This window comes from Gymnogyps californianus, chromosome 10, assembly GCF_018139145.2.
Source record: "Gymnogyps californianus isolate 813 chromosome 10, ASM1813914v2, whole genome shotgun sequence".
NCBI lineage: Eukaryota > Metazoa > Chordata > Aves > Accipitriformes > Cathartidae > Gymnogyps > Gymnogyps californianus.
In genome coordinates this window covers 131,886-150,500 of record NC_059480.1, presented here as the reverse complement: position 1 = coordinate 150,500, position 18,615 = coordinate 131,886, and the positions used below count along the sequence as shown (strand labels likewise).

General features: G+C 44.3%; 1 protein-coding gene across 4 annotated transcripts; it reads right to left on the bottom strand.

Moving 5' to 3' along the window:
* Positions 1-926: 926 nt before the first annotated feature.
* PPP1R7 (protein phosphatase 1 regulatory subunit 7) lies at positions 927-18,012 on the bottom strand. Of its 4 annotated transcripts, none has more exons than XM_050902529.1 (11): positions 17,962-18,012; positions 17,176-17,253; positions 16,886-17,008; positions 12,575-12,630; positions 11,527-11,592; positions 10,761-10,891; positions 9,705-9,867; positions 6,053-6,169; positions 4,956-5,060; positions 3,909-3,995; positions 927-1,310 (listed from the first exon to the last, which is right to left on the bottom strand). In XM_050902529.1, the coding sequence occupies exons 2-11, from the start codon at positions 17,216-17,218 to the stop codon at positions 1,134-1,136; spliced, it is 1,068 nt and encodes a 355-aa protein (XP_050758486.1). In that variant the 5' UTR covers positions 17,219-17,253; positions 17,962-18,012; the 3' UTR covers positions 927-1,133. The 4 variants fall into 4 exon arrangements, with proteins under 4 accessions (XP_050758486.1, XP_050758488.1, XP_050758487.1 ...); XM_050902531.1 differs by having other exon boundaries at positions 12,575-12,627; XM_050902530.1 differs by lacking the exon at positions 17,176-17,253 and having other exon boundaries at positions 17,962-18,004.
* Between the last annotated feature and the right edge of the window lie 603 nt (positions 18,013-18,615).

Below are 18,615 nucleotides of genomic sequence, written 5' to 3'. Positions count from 1 at the left end.
GCGCTCCAGGCAGGGGGGCTTTATAACGAGTTTCTATCGAGGGACCTCGACGGCATTTGTAAGATGAAGGACGTGTTTGAAGCCATACTAAATCAATGGCTCCCTCTAGAGCAGGTCCCCTCATTTTCAGTAACAATCAGAACACCCACAGAGCCGTTCAGCTTCCCTTCAGGCAGCGGAGATGTTCAACGTGACCAGCGAAGAGCTGCAGGCCACATCCAGCAGTCCCCTGTTCTGGAAGGGACCTGGAAGCAGCCGCGGCTTCAGCCCGGGAGGAGGAGCAACACGCCTCAGCATCTGCTGTGCTTCGCTCTGACAAACCCAGGGCGGTCAGGAGGCAAATGAAGGCACAACCACCCGTAAAGAACCCGTACGGGTGGCCTAGAGCCCTCATGTCCTCAATCGGAACCCATAGCCCCTCTTATCTCACTCCTTTCAGCCCCTTTTCCAGTTCCCACCGCCGTCTACAGCACTACATTTCAACATGGAAGCCCTACCACCGGTGGCTCCGTGAGGGCCGGTAGCTTACGCAGGCACGTACATCCCCACGCTGCTTTCATACCTCCAGCTCTTTGTCCTCAGTCCTCTAATGAGCTTCCAGCTGGGTTTAAAAAAAAAATAAAAATTGCTACAGAAAGGCTAACCTTTCCCCTCAGCCCAAGCTTCACACGCGGATATTTAGCACTCGCTCACACCTGATAACCTGGATGGGCATCTCCATCATTCTCCCCCAGGTCAACACGGTCACTCTTTTTGCATTTTTACAGACCACCGTTGAGCCTGGATCTGGAAGTGATGTTTGCAAGGACGTTACCAACCTGGAGGTGTGTCAACAAACGTCAGCAAGTGGCTCCAAGCGGCTTCAGTCTGTTGCAAACACTTGCTGACAAAACCTCCCTCACAAAGAAGACGCAAGCACAAGGAAGTCTCTTGTGTTAAGATTTAATAATAATAACAACAACATTTCAAAAACAATGAGTGCATTGTACACAAGATCTGGTATTCAGTGCTTTTTATTGACCGTTTGCTCTGCGAGTGTCAGTGTACTGAAGACCTGGGGAGTGGTAAGTGGATAAAAAACCCAGTTGGGACATTTCTCCGAGGAGGGCAGGAGAGAGAGGGCAGCAGGAGGTTCAGAATCGAACAAACGTGGCATCAATCTGCCGGACAGTCGGGAGGGCCAGCATGATTTTGCGCCGGTACTGGGGATCCTTCTGCAAGGGGTTTCGCTCCAGATATACAGTTTCCAAGTTCTTCGCTCCTTTCAGCTCATCCAGGTCGCTCCAGCTCTCGACGAGATTATCGTTCATCTGCAGAGCACACATAGGCACACTCACACAAACAGATGCTTCCAAGCTAAGCCTGGTTAGCAGGAACCTAGCCACACCGACGCTGCTCAGGAGGATTACTACCACCCAGGGGCAGTAACGCTGTACAGTCCTCACACGCATCCAAGAAGACCCTGTCTACACGACCCTTCTCCCCCCGGAACCTCCGAGATGTGCTTTCCTGTCTCTCACTCCAGGCCTCGCTAACCATCTCCCACTTTCCCACACCGTCCTGGGTTGCCAGTCAAATGCTCCACCCTTCAGACAGTGTATCCAGTCCAACTAGTATGCTGGGAAAGACCCAGCAAGACACTGAGACAGTCTCTTTATAGTGTCCCAGCCCATACACTGTTCATTTAAGGGCTGGAAATCTTTATCTCAAGATTTTCTTCCACTGCGACATCTATCTTTACTTTCATGACTTCCCAGGAAGCATTAAAGAAGGTCCCAAACTGATGCGAAAACTGATGCTTTCCTCTCCCCTCTACATCACTTCCCCACAAAAACTGCTTCTGCACTCCGGAGAAAGCGCCAAGCTCTCCGATTCAGGTTCTCCTCCTGTCAACCCAGGAGCTGCCTCATTGCTGGCACTGCAAAGGAATTCCCAGGCAAGGGGATGAACGCTTCAACTGCCTGGCGAGGAAGCGAAGTGTGCAAGGTGGCCACGTGCTGTCCAACCTAGAGGCTTCAGCCAACCCTTTGCTTTTGGATACAGAGGCAGTCACTACAGCAATACCACCTTTAAATAAAAAATAATTTTAAAAAGAAAAAAAAAAAAACAACAATGGATTGGCTCTGGCCCCCCTCAACAACTGTTCTTCCTCGCATCGGGCACCCACGGTAAACTGGAAACTTTGTGCACCCTGTTTGCTGTGTGGCAGATAAGCAGCTCTGTCTTCTCCAGTTGCCTCCCTCCAGGTAGTTCAGTGAAAGAAAATTCCTTCATCATTGGGACTGCCAGTCTTCCAGCTGAAGATGGCTTTGTAGTTAAGACCCTGGACCAAGACTCCGAAGAAAACCTGCCAGCTCTTTCATGCTGCTACAGCTCATCGCAACGTTACTTCAGCCAAGTCACTTGACCTTGGGATGTCTCAGTCCCTCCAGCGGTGCTGGGAGGTGGCGCTGGGAAACTGTTAGAAGGTTCCCAGGGTATCTAGGATTTGAAATTCTGCTTCCTGAAGGTGTTAAAGGACTTTGTTATGTGGCTTCAACTCTACCGTCAGTGCAAAAGTATAAATTAGTAGATGCAACACTTGTTCATATCAAAGAAAATTCTGCCCTGCTCTTTATCAAGAAGCACATAACCTTTTTTTAAAAACAGTGTTAAACTGGAAAAAAGCCAGGAGGGCTTTTTCCGGGTTCAGCTAACAGATCTTGGCCAATGCTCTGCTTTGACAAAGGACTCTCTAAACGCACTAGTGTTTTCGCAAAGGAAGTCCAATGAGGTTAGGATCTTCCCTTTACTTTCTGTAAAAGAAGTGGAAACAGCTGTGCAATGCCGCCTTCTATAAGCGGAGCAACAGCAAAGAGGAAGACTGGAGGCAATTGCAAAGGATCGTGACAGGTCCCATGCCAGCCACACTGCACTGTCTCATTTTTACTGCCCAAAAGATGTCATGTTAAACGGGCTTCTCGGCTCCTGTTATTTAAAGAGTTCCTTACGGAACAGGCACGGCCAGATAACACCACTAGCCATCTGCTAAGCCACACTGCAAGATGACGAAAACAGCCCAAATATCCTGGACTCCAGGCTCTAGCTTGGTTTCATTTGCAGCTGCCTTCCACTCCTTTTATCTCAGCCTCTGCCCAAGAGTTTAAATAACTGAACCCCAAATGACAGACATTAAGCAGCACAACTCTTATTCTCTGCCTCAACATGCAGAAACTCTACGAGAGCTAAAGCACGTGCCAACTCATGAACATCTGCTGCTTTTTCCCCAAAACTTGAGCAGATTTGTACACAGCTCCCAAATATGGCAGGGTACTGATGTTTCAGGAGGGGGTGTCTCTGCGTATCTCCTGACCAGAGTTATGAATGACAAAGGGCTTAGCTATTTAGGGTGCCAGAAAGAAACAGAAGCAACCCTAAGCAGTTATCTACCTCATACGAATGGAAGTAAACCAGAACATGGCTTCATTTTCTTCATATTTATAAAAATGCGAACATATTGACTGCTCTGAACAGGTACCGTGCTCTGGTGTAGTGGTGAGACAGTATCAGCTTCCCCCATTACACCGTCATGCTCACTTAAAGAAAGACGAGATCTGCAAAAATAGGACACAGTAGGGCTGTTTCGTAACCATCACAAGCGTGAAGGCAGGGCCTATTTCCTAGGTAGACAGGTTTGTTACCACTAAGCAAAGCCCTGCAAAGATTTTTTTGAAGCTCAGCTCTTTCCTTAGGGGAAACCATCACATACTCTATCCATCCAGACTATCAAGATCTCAAAGCTGGTCACCAGAACAAGAAGAGTTTACTCCAAGACATACGTGTACACCACCCTCCCACTGCTCCCCATCAGAAGGGTTTCTTTCACGGTTGTACAGACAGTTCAGGGAACAGCTCCAGCCCGCGCTTACCCAGAATTCCTGCAGCTCTGTTAGGTGACTGATATTTTCAATCTTCTTGATTCTGTTGGATGCAATGTCCAGCATTGTGAGTTTGTTCTAGACAAGCAAACACAAAAACATTAGACCGGATTTCCTTTCATCTTCTCTGTCCCACTTTTTTCAGGCCCAGAGCTGGAAGCTGTCAGAAGCAAAGACACATTATTGCCAGCTGCTTACATGCAGCACAAGAACTCTCACTGCCTAAATACAGCAAGGAAGACTGTTTTTAATTAAGCTGGGTTACTGACCTCCCAGAAGCCATGTGACAAAAATGAAGGCAATTACTGGCCGGATGGCAACTGCCAGCCAAGGGCTCATAAAAAGTGAGCTTTCCTCGTAGTACATTAAGAGGAGGAATCCATTAAAAATCCGATCATACACGTCCTCTCGAGCAGCAAAGTTGAACAAACTTCTTGCAGCAGGAAAGTCAAGGGTTTTAGAAAAAGGGGTTTTTTTTCTGCCTTGGACACAGCCAACTAAGTTCCAGATTGTCTCTGCTCTCTGACAATGCCATCTACTGTTGGGTGAGAATGAAAACACCACAGGCTTCTGTGAAATCAATCCTATCAGGAAATCTAGAAATGTATACTGACACGAAGGCAAGCCACATGCCACAGCTTTGTCCCTCTCACTCCCAGCTCGAGGAGTTGTCCTACAGAAAAGAACTCATGGTTATCTACAAAGTGCTGTCTGAAAGGCTGCAGCAGCCAGCCAGCTGCGGCCTTCCGTCTTTCCATTGCTGAAGATCAGCCAGGCTGCTGCATTCACCACATCTTGTGCTTCCCCTCCCCAGGTCATGAAAACAATTCTACTCCAGAAGATCTGGAGGAGCTTCACCCATGCAAGATATTTTAACATAACAAATACTTGGATCTTTGTGGTCTTTTCAAGAAAACTCCAGGGACCCCACATGTAACTGGGGAAGCTGAGGAACGAAAACTTCCAGAAAAGCACAGCCACTAACGGGAGCGGCTTAGGGCAACAATTCTGTCACACAGTTAGCAAGAGCCTGCTCACATTGTTCTCCAGTCCCTCGATGACTTCGATGCCATTGTGGCTGAGGTACAACTCGCGCAAATTCACCAAGCTCTGCAGCCCCTCAATCTTGGTCAGACGGTTATTCTGCAAGTGTAACAGCAGTTTAAGTCCACTCTAAACAAACCAAAACCCAAGTAAGTCATTGGAGAAAAAGCATTTCTCTGAAGTACGGATGCGAAGGGGAAACAGTCTGCTTGGGTCCACATCGATCGCATGAGCTCAGCTCATTTGATCACGGTACCACCGATGCACAAGGAAGTTCCATGGGAGCCAAAGTCTCTAAGTTTAGAAGAATCAGACTCCGACCTTCCCATCAAAAGCTGTACCCTGAAAGTTTTCCACTTGGTGTCTTTAGAAACAACAGGTCTACACATTAATAGCATTCATTTTGCAGGTCTTTTTAATGGGATGGTCAGAAGAGAAGTTACAACACTTCAATGTCAATACACTCTGCTGTACATAATTCTTTACATCCTGTAGAACAGTGATGCATACAGGTACTACAACATGTAGCGAGTATGCCTTCCTTACCAACAGCTGTAAGACATATTAGAATGCACTAGCATTGTCATATGGATGAGAAGGAGACTCAACGAAAGAAATCAGTTGAGTATCTTTTATTCCACCTTTTAAAATGGAAGAAACTTTCCATAAGCTCATTAAGGACAGATTTCATTTAGCACAGCCTTGTTCACATTTCTTCCCTCTTCAGGAAGAAGGCAGTGACACTGAGCCCACTGCCATTATAACGACTTCCCTGGCGTAACTCATTTGATGTTATTGTAACGTATTAGAAAACAGTATTTCAGGAAGGAAATGGGGGATAACATTCATTTCCTGTTCTCTCTTCCATAAAAATCAAACCTTTGTTTTATCATTTTATCAGTGTCTGTCAATCTCATTTAGTATGAAAGGATGAGAAAAGACAGCGCAGAGAACATCACACTTTCTTCCAGTACAGGAGTTTGACTCAAACACTGAAGACGTGCTGATTCAGAAGAGCTTATCATAAATTACAAGGTGGTTCACGTAACCGAGGCTGTTCAAAACATAACAGTACAAAGTAGAATCAATACCTGTATACTGAGCACAGTCAAGTTTGTCAGCGCATCCAAGTTCTGGAGCTTAGTGATTTTATTCTTTCCAAGGAACAGACTGTCAAGATTAGCCAAGGTGTCGATGTTTTCAATTGCCTGCAAAATGACCAAAGGAGACAGCGTTATTGCTGCGACGCAAAACACCAACCTGTAGACGTGGTTGGCATTTTACAGCCTTGACCCACGGAGCTGCACTCCCGAGAAACACAAGCCTGCCAATTCCACACACAAAGCGCGCACAAAGTAGGGCCTCCCTTGGGACCCAAGAGCAGAGTAAGTGCAGGACTTTGTGCGGTGACAGTGAACCTCAGCCCGGGTGACAGCTGGCTTGTGGCACTGCTGTTCGCTGATTTTCAGCAAGGGTCACGTCACTTTGTCCCGGCTGTTGCCTCCACTGTCCAGGCAGCAAGAGTAGAGAACGAAAAGGCTCAGGGAGCACTGGAAGTGACATTCCCTGGGCCATGAGGTGTATCCAGGGCAGGAGATACTCATTTGTGAAGCAAGAAAAATCTGTCACTAGCAAATGGAAAGAGAATCTGTGAGGAAAAAAATACAATTTGCAAATTTAGTCCTGACCATCAGTGACTGCATAACATAGTCAGAGGCAAGCTGTTTAGCTTCTCTGCACAACAGTTTCTCTGTCATACGCAAGGTTAACTGTCTCATGGGTATATGTGTTAATATATTTAACTACTGGCTATACATTCATGCTACTGGCAGAACATACACATACCAATTTAAGTGATGTACATGTTTTAAATATACCTGTTACTGGCAGAACATATACACTATACCAGTTTAAGTCCTGAGCTCAGCCTTCAGTGGGAGAAAATAAGGATCTCTGTGAGGCATCAAGAACAACAATATTCTTTATTTACAAAGGAAGGTGCACCAGAAAGCACGAACAGAAGAGAGAAAAAAGGGCAAGAAAAGGGGAAAAGGGTGGACTTAGAAAAGGCTCCTGTAAACAGAAGGAAAGAAAACACAGTGTTTTTTTGCAGGGGAAAGCCTCTTAGTTCAAAAAAAGGTGCTGTTAAAAGAGACAAGAATTTTAAAAACAGACTTCAGCTCACAGAAGAACAGTAATATGGATATAGATACCCACAAGCTATGCATCTGTGCTCAACTGCCTTGTGACATCTCAGCTTTTCCACATCCTTCTTGCCTGGCAGAGTTTCAGAGACTAGCAGCGCTGGTGAGACAGGCCACTGAGTCCTAGCACCACTTGGATTACTCTGCATGTGTGCGCGCGCGCGCACGCATGCACGTTTATCGGTGCGTGTATAAAGGAAGGAAGAGGAAGATGGACACAAACACACACCCTATGAATTTATAGATACACTCTGGAAAGGAAAGAAGGTTTTCAACCTCTATCCCACAATTGCCGACAGATTCAACATAAGGTGTTTATCAGCTCATTGGATTCACCCTTCTCCTAGCCTGTGGACTTACCCCTGTTTTGACCTTGCAAGAAAATGATAAGATTTGTTGCTCATTGGTAGCTCCCCCAGCCCTGAGGAGGAAATGCTTGTGACTCTGAGGATACTGAGAAGAAACAGGGGGAAAAAAAGCTACTTACAGCTATAAAAAAGCCACACTTAAGTGAGAGTATGAAACAGATGGACACAAAGGGAAAAAAACTAAGGAACAAATAAAGAAGTGCTTGCCTTATAGTTGCCTCAGTCCAACTTTAGAAAAAAAGCATGAAATGTATCAGCTCAAGCATAAAGTTCTGCTTCCCCAGCATTCATACAAAAGGAACAGGACTACAAGTGCTTAGTAAGTCATGACGGACTCCGTGCACTCCAAAAGATTAGAGTGTGCAGCAAAATGACTAAGACAGCATTACTGCAGAAGCTTTAATGCACAGAGGATGAGTACATCAGGCACCTCAGAGCCAAGAATGCTCCCTGAACAGACAGTCCATAGGCTTTTACCCTAAAGAGTTAAGGATATGCCCACCTGTAAAGCACATAGCCAGGCCACCCTACCAACAGAAGACTATTAAAAGAGTTTTAGGTGTCCCCAAATAACATGAGATGTAGTTCTTCATGCCTAGCCACAGGTTACTCACTCCAGTAAAGCAATTAGGAGCATAGAGCAGTGCTGTTTGAAGAAGCCACAACAGAATTAACAGATAAACAGAAAAAATGCTAAAAATAATTTAAGAAGCTTGCGTTACCCATACAGTGATAACTTTGGGTTTTTTGGTTGTTTTGTTAATATTGCTCAGGCACAACACTGAGAAAACACACATAAAAAAAATCTAACCTAATTCTTTAAAAGACATTCTTTGGCTTGACAACATTGGTGGCAATGTACCGCCTAAGTATCAATTCAGAAATCTAGCTGGATTTTTTTTTTTTTTTGCAGAAGGTAATGATGCTTAGATATGGAATACAGTACAGTTTTGCTTAACCCAGCTTTTGAAATGTAAGGATCAGCGTGTTTTGCCTGTTACGTTTCTGCATAAAGGAAAGTGCATCTCTCTCTCTAACTCATGTTCCCCCAGCCTACGCAAACTTTAAGGTTCCTAATCACTCATCTGATCTGGCTGATGTTCTTACACTCTAGATTTACTCCTCTAAGTAATTTCATTTCCAAAGTAGAAATTCCTTTGGATGGAAAAGAATTCAGTCCAGTTTAGCTTTAGGAGCAAAATAAAATTTTTCCAGTTCAGAAAAACAGCATACATTTCTGCCTTAAAAGGCTGTTTATAATAGTTGAAGTTCCTTTCTTTTCTAGAAAGAGAACTGTGCTTCCACAAGGCTTGAAATACAGAGGACAAACAGTTCTTTTCCTAATTTGCTCTTTCAGCATAACAATTTTTCAGAGACTGTAAATAGGGAGCGCCAACTTAGACAATTTTCAGACTGAAACGCACTCATCTTTTACAAGTGTTTTCTAAAGCATATATAATTGAAAAAGCTTCTAAAAAATTAATAGTTTACTTTGCATGTTGCAAGTCTTTTGTGTCATCTGTTTCACCAGTTCTCTTACAAACTGGGCAAAATGCAGAAAAGCATACCTTAAGGACAGGAGAGACTACTCAGAACTGCTTCCCTTTAAGTGGCACAGATTTTAAATCGCCTAAATTGAAAAAATCACAAACTGCACAATAAAAAAAAAAGTAATCAGCAGTACAGTACCAGGTTTTTGAGGCATTTCAGAGCAAAGCCTAAAGAAAATCTTTTTCCTGAGTGAGACTGACTGATGTAGCAGGTTATCAGTTACACATACAAATCAAACTAGAATTAAATTTGCATTCAATAGGTTTTATCGACACAGCGCCAGCCTCTAGGAAGGTAAGAAAAAACGATAATTGCCAGTTTTGATAGGCTTGGCTCTCTAGCAGGAGGAAACGGCCATCTGCAAAAGGCAACACACAGGGGATGCATGGGTTCATTAAAGAGAGAAATTCATAAAGAGTAATTTAGTAGCCAGGCACTACATGCATACATAATTAAAGGATCCAGCATGCGCAGCAATAAGCAATTATACATTAAATGACTGGAACAATAAAAAGAACAAAATTGCAAGTAAAAGTCAATGAAGTGCACTTTCAGAAAAGGCTAATCCCAAGCCAAAGAGCTCAAAACTCTCCAGCTAACATCTTGTAGAGCAAGCCTACCCGAATTCGATTGGATCCCAACTCTAACATCTGTAGCATCTGCAAGTTGCTCAAATTCTCAATTTTGCTGATTTTGTTGTTGACAAAGAAGAGTTTTTTAAGTTGGGTGAGCCGATCTAGTCCTTCAATGTGTCGCAGAACGTTAAAGGAGATGTCCAGGATCCTGAGATAAAATAAAACAAAGGCGTCTTCAGTCCACCAGGCATGGATGATTCTGGAAGAGGCACTTGTAAATTGGTGGGGAACCTCACTGTCTGCAGAGATCAGGCACTTTGCTAGGCCTTGAAGCTAGAGTCATAAGTGTCATTTCCTTTTATCAGAAATGACAACAAATAGAACTTTCAAAATACTTCTACAGCGTGTCAGGGGGAAAAAAAGAAAAAAACCTGTCGCATGCAGAAGATAGCCACCATTTTGCCCAGCCGTGGAGCTGCCACTGTGGGAGGAAGCCAATCTCCAGTACTGCATATTCCCTGGGAAAGGTACATGCCTACAAGATCTGCCTCTGACAGGACAATGTCAAGGCCTCCCATAAGCATGAAGCAGTTATGACTGTGGGAAGTAGGCGAGCGCTCCTCACCCCAGTGGGAACAGTTTTGTAATGTATCTCCAGAGTGATCACAGAGAAGTGCCAGGAACCGGGAAGAGCACTACTCCTTCCCCAACACCCTCCAAAAAAAGCCCTAATCTCACCTGAAATCTCTTGTCATTTTTTGCAGCAATAAAAACCTGTTATACAGAGCTCTCGCTGCCAAGAGCAAGGGGTGCCTGAGCGCTTCCACACCTGCATAGAAGCTGCAACCACCTATCATTCTCACTGCTTTATACAGCACACATTTCATTTCCAGCTGACTGTCCCTGGTGAGCTTCAGCATAATGAAACTAGCTTACTGCACAGGTTAAATATCAATGGAGAACAGACGTTAACCTTCACAGAGCACCCAAATGAATCGTGAGAAAGGCCTGGGTGATAAATACTGGAATAAGTACAGCATGAGTAACTCAGTGAGCAGCAAACCACCCTCAGCCTAATCCCGGTGATTCCCCTGGACTCACTCAAGATCCACCAGAGACTCCAAGTTCTCAATCTTCCGAATTTGATTGTCATAGAGATCCAGTTCCCGCAAGGTCTGCAATTGTTCCAGGTTCTCAATGCGCTTAATCAAATTCTGACGGAGACATAGAGTCTAATAGTTGGGGAAAAGTTTAAAAACAGACAGGAAAACGGATGTGAATGACAGCATGTAATGCCTTTTGGCATATCGACAATAAGGTTGGGGTTTTTTTTTTCCCCATTAAGTTTTCTTGGGTTTTTGGGTTTTTTTAAACAGAATCTTTTCTTGTTTTATTCCAACTCTACAGAAGGAAATCTTTTTACCATGAAGATGGTCAGACACTATAACAGCAGCCCAGAGAAGCTATCTAACCTCCATCCTTGGAAATACTCAAGAGCTTGACTGGAGAAGGCCTTAAACAACACGCTCTAACTGGACCTGCTTTGAGCAGGGGTTTACTAGAGACCTCCAGAGGTCCTCTCCAATCTACATTATTCTATGTTAAGCCTGCTGTGCAAGTACAGAATGTATCTCTTCGGATGAGCCCTGATGCGTTGTCTCTCATCCACTTCCAAAACCAACTTGCAAAACCCCAGGATTTTTATTACTACTTGACAAATGGGTAAACACTACCTCCTTCAGTTACACACGAAGTGAACTCGTTAGGATCTCAGCCAAAAAGAGACTCCTGTATCTGTCCTCTTATAGGTTAGATATGCAAAAATCTCCAGTTCCAAGAGGCATTCTCTATTCCTTAGGACTGTTACCTTCACTTTCTTGAGCACCTCAAATCCTTCAATCTTCCCAATTCGGAAATGATTCAAGTCAACATCCTGAAAGAGAAACGGAGGGATTCAGCAGTTGTTTCAGAACACTATTCAAAGACCAACCTGGTACTTTGTTGTAAGGAAAATTACAGTCTTACAAAACGTGTAGCTCATTAAAACTTCCCTTCAAAGAGCTTGTGAAAATTAGGTCTGGCACATGATTTTACCACCACAGGTGAAGCACGTGGCCTAAGCTTGTCAACTGCAAACACAGGATCTGTGAAAAGGCAACAGCCCTGCCCTGAGTCTGAGCACTGATTCACCAAAATTAGAAATCTTTTGCAGTAAATTCTGAATTTACTGAAACAGACAAATTCTGCTGTCTAGCATGAATAAAGCGTTGCATAAAATTCTCTTACCCACTTTGCTAGGGCTTAACCGGAACATACCTTGCTATTTCCAGTTCCAGGCCTCAGATGAACAGGAACCACTGATAGTTCAAATAATCCGGTGGTTCTGTGAACATTAGCTCTGCACGGGCAATCAGCTGATGCACTTCACATCTGTGCTGTCCAGCCCCAGATGTTCCAGTTTTGCAGGTCAGTCAATCAAAGAGAAATAGAGCACTTCACCATCCAAGCTCAAAAACTCTCCAGCTAACAGGCTCACCAGGCTGCCGACGCCAAGGCACAAGGCCAGTTAAGTAGCTGTGCCTATTACAAATCACGGGTCTGACAGCAGCAATCAGTTCACTAAAGATACTCTCACAAAAGCTCGTAGCCCGTCAATAATGCTTGCAGCATAGCCCCACTTTCAGTGCCTCCACGCTTAATTTAAAATTCTAAATTACTAACAAAATGTTTCAGCTACTGATCAAGAATAAAACACCTCTACTTCTAGTCTAAAGGCTCTGAATCAATTCTGGGGAAGAACATGGTAGCCAGCACCTTCAGAAGAATTAGATCTTTTAACCAGGTTTCCATACTTGCCTTTGCCCACCTTTTCTTCCTGCTGTATAAAGTCCGTAAGGACAAAAATCTGCCTTTACCTCAGCTTCTGGGTCCAGGCTAATTGTCTCCATGTCCACTGGTGTCTCTGCTTCTCCTGCAGGAGAAGCAAATACATTATAAACTTCTGCTACCTGATAGCTAAAGGCAAGAAAACAATGGCTAACATCCAGAGAGACAAAGGGAGCAAATGCTCCTCAGAAGAAGAAACACATGAGATGCACAGTTCAGATATTCTGCTGCATTAGAAATACACTTCAGCTATTTGGCTGTCATCGTGACATCTAGTCGTGAAAAAAAGCTTTCTTAACAACAGAGTTTCATGCCTAGATGCAAAAGAGAGAAAGAACGGCACCTTCCCCAGCCTGCCTGTGTGGCTGCTGAAAAATGCTGGCTTAAGACTGATCTGGGCAAGATTCCTTTTCTTTACACTTAGGGCCATTATCCATCCAAAGTGTCTGTGCTCTTCCGACAACCTAATACAACATTGCCAAGAAGGAATCTAAACTGTCTAGTGATAGTGCCAGGAATGACCAAGCATCTCAGCAATCCCATCGTTCAGCTTTTCTTTCATAAATACTGCCAGTTTATGTCGATGTTGTGCACACTTTTGCATGGATCTCCCTTCTTTTGTTTGACTGAACTCACTAATATGCTAGAAAACATTGTTTATCACACTGCATACATTTTCTTGGGAAATGCCTTTATAGCTCTGGAAGACAGCCCAACATTTGCTGTGCTTCTATCAGAGCACAAGAGGGAGCGAAGTTTACTGGATAAATTCATGCTGAATAATTCATGCCCGATTCCTATTTGTTGAAGACGGCGTGCTGGTTGCATCAATTTCCAAAGAAAGTCTAATTTGACTTTGCAAAACAGACATACAACATGCAATCCCTTTCCACTTCATGTGTGTAGCTTCTGTACGTACTGCCAAAAAACCAAGGAACTTTAATTACAGTCAAATCCCAAAGGCTTTGCATTAACTCCTGCATTACTGTATGCAAGCTCGTTCCATTAACCCAGAAGTAACAACCATTTTTATAGCCCAGCATGGTTACAACATCCTTGTAAATGCCAAATGTCCCCTATACTTAACGAGTGTTTTTCCTACTGATGCTTGGCATTGTAAGTAGTATTGTAAGGATGAACAGTACAAGCATTACAATTTTTAATACTGCCATCAAACTCCAAGGTTTTGATAGCTCCACACACCATCATTTACCTGGCTGTATTTGGGCTACTGCTCCTGCCTGGACATTCAAACAGGAAAGAGCACTAACAGAACCAACTCACAGAAGTTAAGACTGAAAAGCAATCCTCTGTCCCTCATCTTTTAATATTCTTTATAGCATAAACTAGCAGGGAGCATAAATTACATTTTGGGGATGCGAAATGAGCTGGTAGGCTTGGTGACATTCAATGGCGGTACAGAAATGCCACCAAAATTGGCATGCATACATATGCCTGTCTGCATTTCAGCAGTGGGCAACACTTGAATTTTCTTATTTTAATTCCAGATCAGGAGCTATGCACTTCAGCAGGGGAGTGGGATACCCTACCCTGCTGCTACCAAAGCTGCATCTCTTTGACCTATTTCTAGGGTGCAAAGGCTGCCAGCACAAAGTGCTCCAAGCCAAACAAGCACCCTAGCTGAATTTACAGCCAACAGGAACACTGCCCAAGTTTGGAACAACAGTTATTTGAGATATCACATAAAAACCCAAACTATTCCCCTTGCATTAAGCTGTACTAGTAGTTAGTGCTCATGGTGAAGGAACTTCTCCTTTTGAGACTTTAAAGTCATCCAACAAAGCCAGTCATGCACTCAGTTAAAAAAAAAAAAATTCTTCAACCAAAAAAAAAAAAAAAATTTCTTCGACCTTGTTTGGCTGGCAGGCTTCTCTATAAAATTAGGTGTTTCATCACAGCACCCATTACAGACCATTTATACACATTTGGTTTTGTCAATGTGTTAAATACTCTGTTCTGGGATCTATCAAAGGGTAGCTCCTCGTATTTTTGCCATATAGCTTTGAGTGACCAGTCCTGGTAGAGCCAGTGTGAGAAAAAAAGCACTCAAGTCCAAAGGCGCAAAACCAAATCACACAGGATACGTGTATCGAATTCACTGAAATAAAAGCAATTTAAAGCTGAACACAGAGGCACTAGCATTTATGTAATAAGGCCAACTCTCAAAGTTTAGGTACTGTGTATAAAACATTCTCCATATAGCAGTCTGAGATGTGTATACCGATAACACTGATAAATCAGTACTGGTATGAGAACGTTAAAGTACATTTTCTCGCAACGAAGACAAACCAAAATGGTTCTAGCACATTTACAGTCCTATCAATTGTCAACCAACATTTTATTTATGAACCAAGTGGACATAAAACACCCTAAACTGACCCTTCTACAATCACTTTCACAAACAGTACTGCAATTTCCCTTGCATGCAGTAAGTATGCAAACAGCGCTTTAGTCCACAATTTTTAATGCAGCAGGTTTCTCAAGGGGAAAAAACATTGCTCTGGCAGTGAAGTTACTTAAGTGAATTTTTGTGTAACCCATGCCTGCAAGCTACACAGCTTTGCAGATGTAGGAAAAAAATACGACATTCAGGAAACCCAAATTCCGCAGTACGGAACAGTAGTTACTGAGTTATGTAAGTTCACAGTACCACAAGCATTTAAAGCAACTAAAAGCCTAACTACACTTTTTAGCTATTTATAATATTTTTCATGCATATGCAGTTAAGTTATAAGCTTTCTAAACAGAGGCGCTATTCCTCAGAGAATTAGCTAAATGATGAATGTGAAATTTCAGCTGCTTGAGCTCTTTCTATTTATGATCTTCTGTGAAAAATGTGGAAAACTCTTCATTTTCCTTTCAGCTGAGAAACTCAAAGCTGGCTGCGGAAACTAACTCATATGTTCCAAAATTATTCCTCTGCTTGGTTTCTGCCCTAGTAGAAGTTTTCTGAATCCTAGCAATTTGGAAGAAGAAGTAACAATACAGTAACAATACATGAAATAGTATCCAATGTAATTCAGCGACCAAATCTGAATGTGTTTTTCTTGCTTTCACTGGAATAAAAGTACGTTACTTGAAGTATTTTCTCTAATATTGTAATTCCCGAGGGAACAACATACAAAATATAACCTCAAACGCACAGCTAAATTACATCAGCTGAACAAACACTCAATGTTACATGCATGCAAAGGAAAACTGTGACTGATTGATCTGCATGGTTGTATTAATCATATAGTGCTCGCGATGTACAATTTGCGAGGTGTGCTCTTACACCTTTACAGACATCACCACAGCACCTTTTAATTAATATTTAGGGTTTTTTTACAATCAAGAATGAATTAGACCTAGATAGAGGTCTAGGAGATGAGATTTAAAATTCTCATAATAATTTACTAGGTTGGAAAATACTTTTGCAAATTCTAATGGGCAAGGTTAAGATTAGGAGGGATCTGCAGTAGATGCGCAGTAAAAAAGGATTAAAATTTGCTGCATTATTTCACTTCCATTTCCAGACCAATAATAATCACATTAACATCTCTAGCAAAAGGGTGCTATTACATCTCAGGTTGTTACCTAGCACCAAAAGCCCAGATCACATTGCCATACAGGGTCTTCAGAAATGGATCTGCTCTGATAAATTCTATGCAAGCTACTGAAAAGCAAGCCCTTCCATCAAACATGCACAGGCTTAAAAAAGTCTGTCAACATTTCTACCCAATGTTCTAAGACAAACAGTAAAAACAGCAGCACAAGTTTAAAGTCAGGAGGATTCAAACAGATATAATTTTGATATGTCCTAGAATTTTTAAATGAAAAAAATTGACAGCTTCCTTCAATCTATCTAGAAATAGTCGTCTTTGCCTTCCAAAGGAATCTGGCAACTCTGTAGGTAAAAAACTACATACACTAGAGCAGAATTATGAAAAGCTCCTTATGTTTATTTCTAATGAACATTTCCAGCTTCTTTCCACAGGAAGTTACTATGTTTCCACAAAAAAAGTATGAATAAAGGTGTTTTGCATTTTGATGTTAAAGATTTCAAAGAGAAATGTGGATGGATAAATAAATAAGGAAAAAACCAAAGGTCTAATATCAGTGGTTCCATAAAAAGGAAGGCAGCTTTATTTTAGCAATGATTCCACTACCATTTATTTATTTTTTAAAGAAGGTTGCTCTAGGGCAGATCCACCTTGTTCACTAACATCGATACAACCATCACGTAGCCACAAGAAACACAAAGGACCGATACATATATGCTACTGTACACACTGGTAAGACGACACTTCCTAACGCGATCATTTAGGTTGGCAAGGTACCTGCGGAGGTCTCGCCATTCTGCTCATCTCTCAGGCTCTGCTGACTGAGGTCTGCTACTAAGCGAACTGCTTGCTTCTTCCCTTCTTCGTCTCCCGACTCCTCCGATTCAATCCGCTTATCAACTGCGTAAGATACATAATAGCAGAATTAGGCTATTTTCAGCAGTGGGGTGGAGGGAAGAAGTAGCAAGCAGATACAATAACCATGATTCACATAGACCACTATGCAGTTAGTAGAAATCCTAAGTTAACTAAATGAAAGGTTTAGTCTTAAATAAAAGGCCTCTTACCCCTTGTTTCTACTTTGATTTTGGATGCACTTTTTCCTCCCATCACATCTTCCTAAAACCAACAATCTGGGAAGAAGACTGGAGGAAAAAGGAAATTTCTTAGATCAATGAAGTGCAATTCCAAAGATTATGGAGATGGAATTAGAACTATTACACTTTAAAAGCTTTTAGAGAAAAATCAGTATCATGTACAATAGTACCAATGACACGAAGAAGTGAAGGTATAAAAAAAGAAAAAATCCCTGCAGATAAAAGCAACCGTCTCCCCAGCACAACCTGCAAGATCCCTTCACCATTTACCCAGCTACAGCTCTGGTGGCCACCCTGGCCCTGGGGACCTGAAGCTCCTCGCTCCTCCTCGGCCCCCTCCTCAGTATTTGCTCTCGTTTCACGGGGCGACTGAGGAAAAACAACGCCATGCCATGGGATTTCCTTCTTATTATCTTTATTTTTTACGTCACGGTCCTCTCTACAAACCCAGTTCTTCCACCCCTCGCGCGTGGAGTCCCCGGGGAGGGGGAAAGCATCAACGCGGTGTCCCAGGTAACACACACACCGACCCCCCCGGCTCAGGCGGCCGGCCCCGGCTCGGCGGCCAGCCAGGGCCTCGTCCCCCCCGGGCAGTCGCCCTCCGGGTGGACACCCGGGGGTTGCCCGGCCGCGGAGGGCTCACAAGCCGCACCGCGCGCAACTGGCAGCCGCCCCGCCGAGCGGCGGAGCTCGAGCGGCCAGCCGTCCCGACCCCCTCAGCAGCCGCGGCCGTGCCAGCCCCCGGCGAGCTCTCACCCTCCATCATCTCCTGCGGTCCCTCTCCGCTCTCCGTCGCCATATTGCTTCTCCTCCCACCGCCCCCTTCCGGAAACCGCCTCAACCGTCGTCGCAGCCAATCAGAGCCCACCGCTGGCGACGAGACGCAGCCAATCACCTCTGCAGGTGGTGCGCCCAAGGGGCGGGGCAGCACCCTGGCCGCTGGCCACCCGCACGCATGCGCGCCGGCGTCCGCCCCGCGGCCTTCTGGGAGCTGTAGTTCTCTGCTGGCAGGGCGGGAAGCGGCTGTACCGCCGGGCGGTTGGGGACCTGCTCCCTCCTCGCCAGCGCCTCGGGCCTGAGGCGTTACGAGCTGCTTTCGGCCTTGTCGTTCCCCCTACAAATTCTTCGGAGGATGGTTGTCATCCTGTGGAGGGGCCTTCCACCTGCAGCCTTCCACCCCCGGACCGGGGAGCCCGGGGCAGGTCGGCCGGGGCTGCCTGGGGTCGGCGGCTCGAAGCAGGGCATCGTGTGTGGTGGTGGCGGCGGAGGAAGGAGAGGCCGGAGGGAGCCGCAGATTCCCCGACTCCGGATCAGTTTTGCCTCCTCCCGCGCCAGCGCCCCATTGGCTCCCTTCCGTGCCGCTCTCCCACGGCCTTCACTTATTGGGCGACGCAGCTGCCCAGTCCTGCC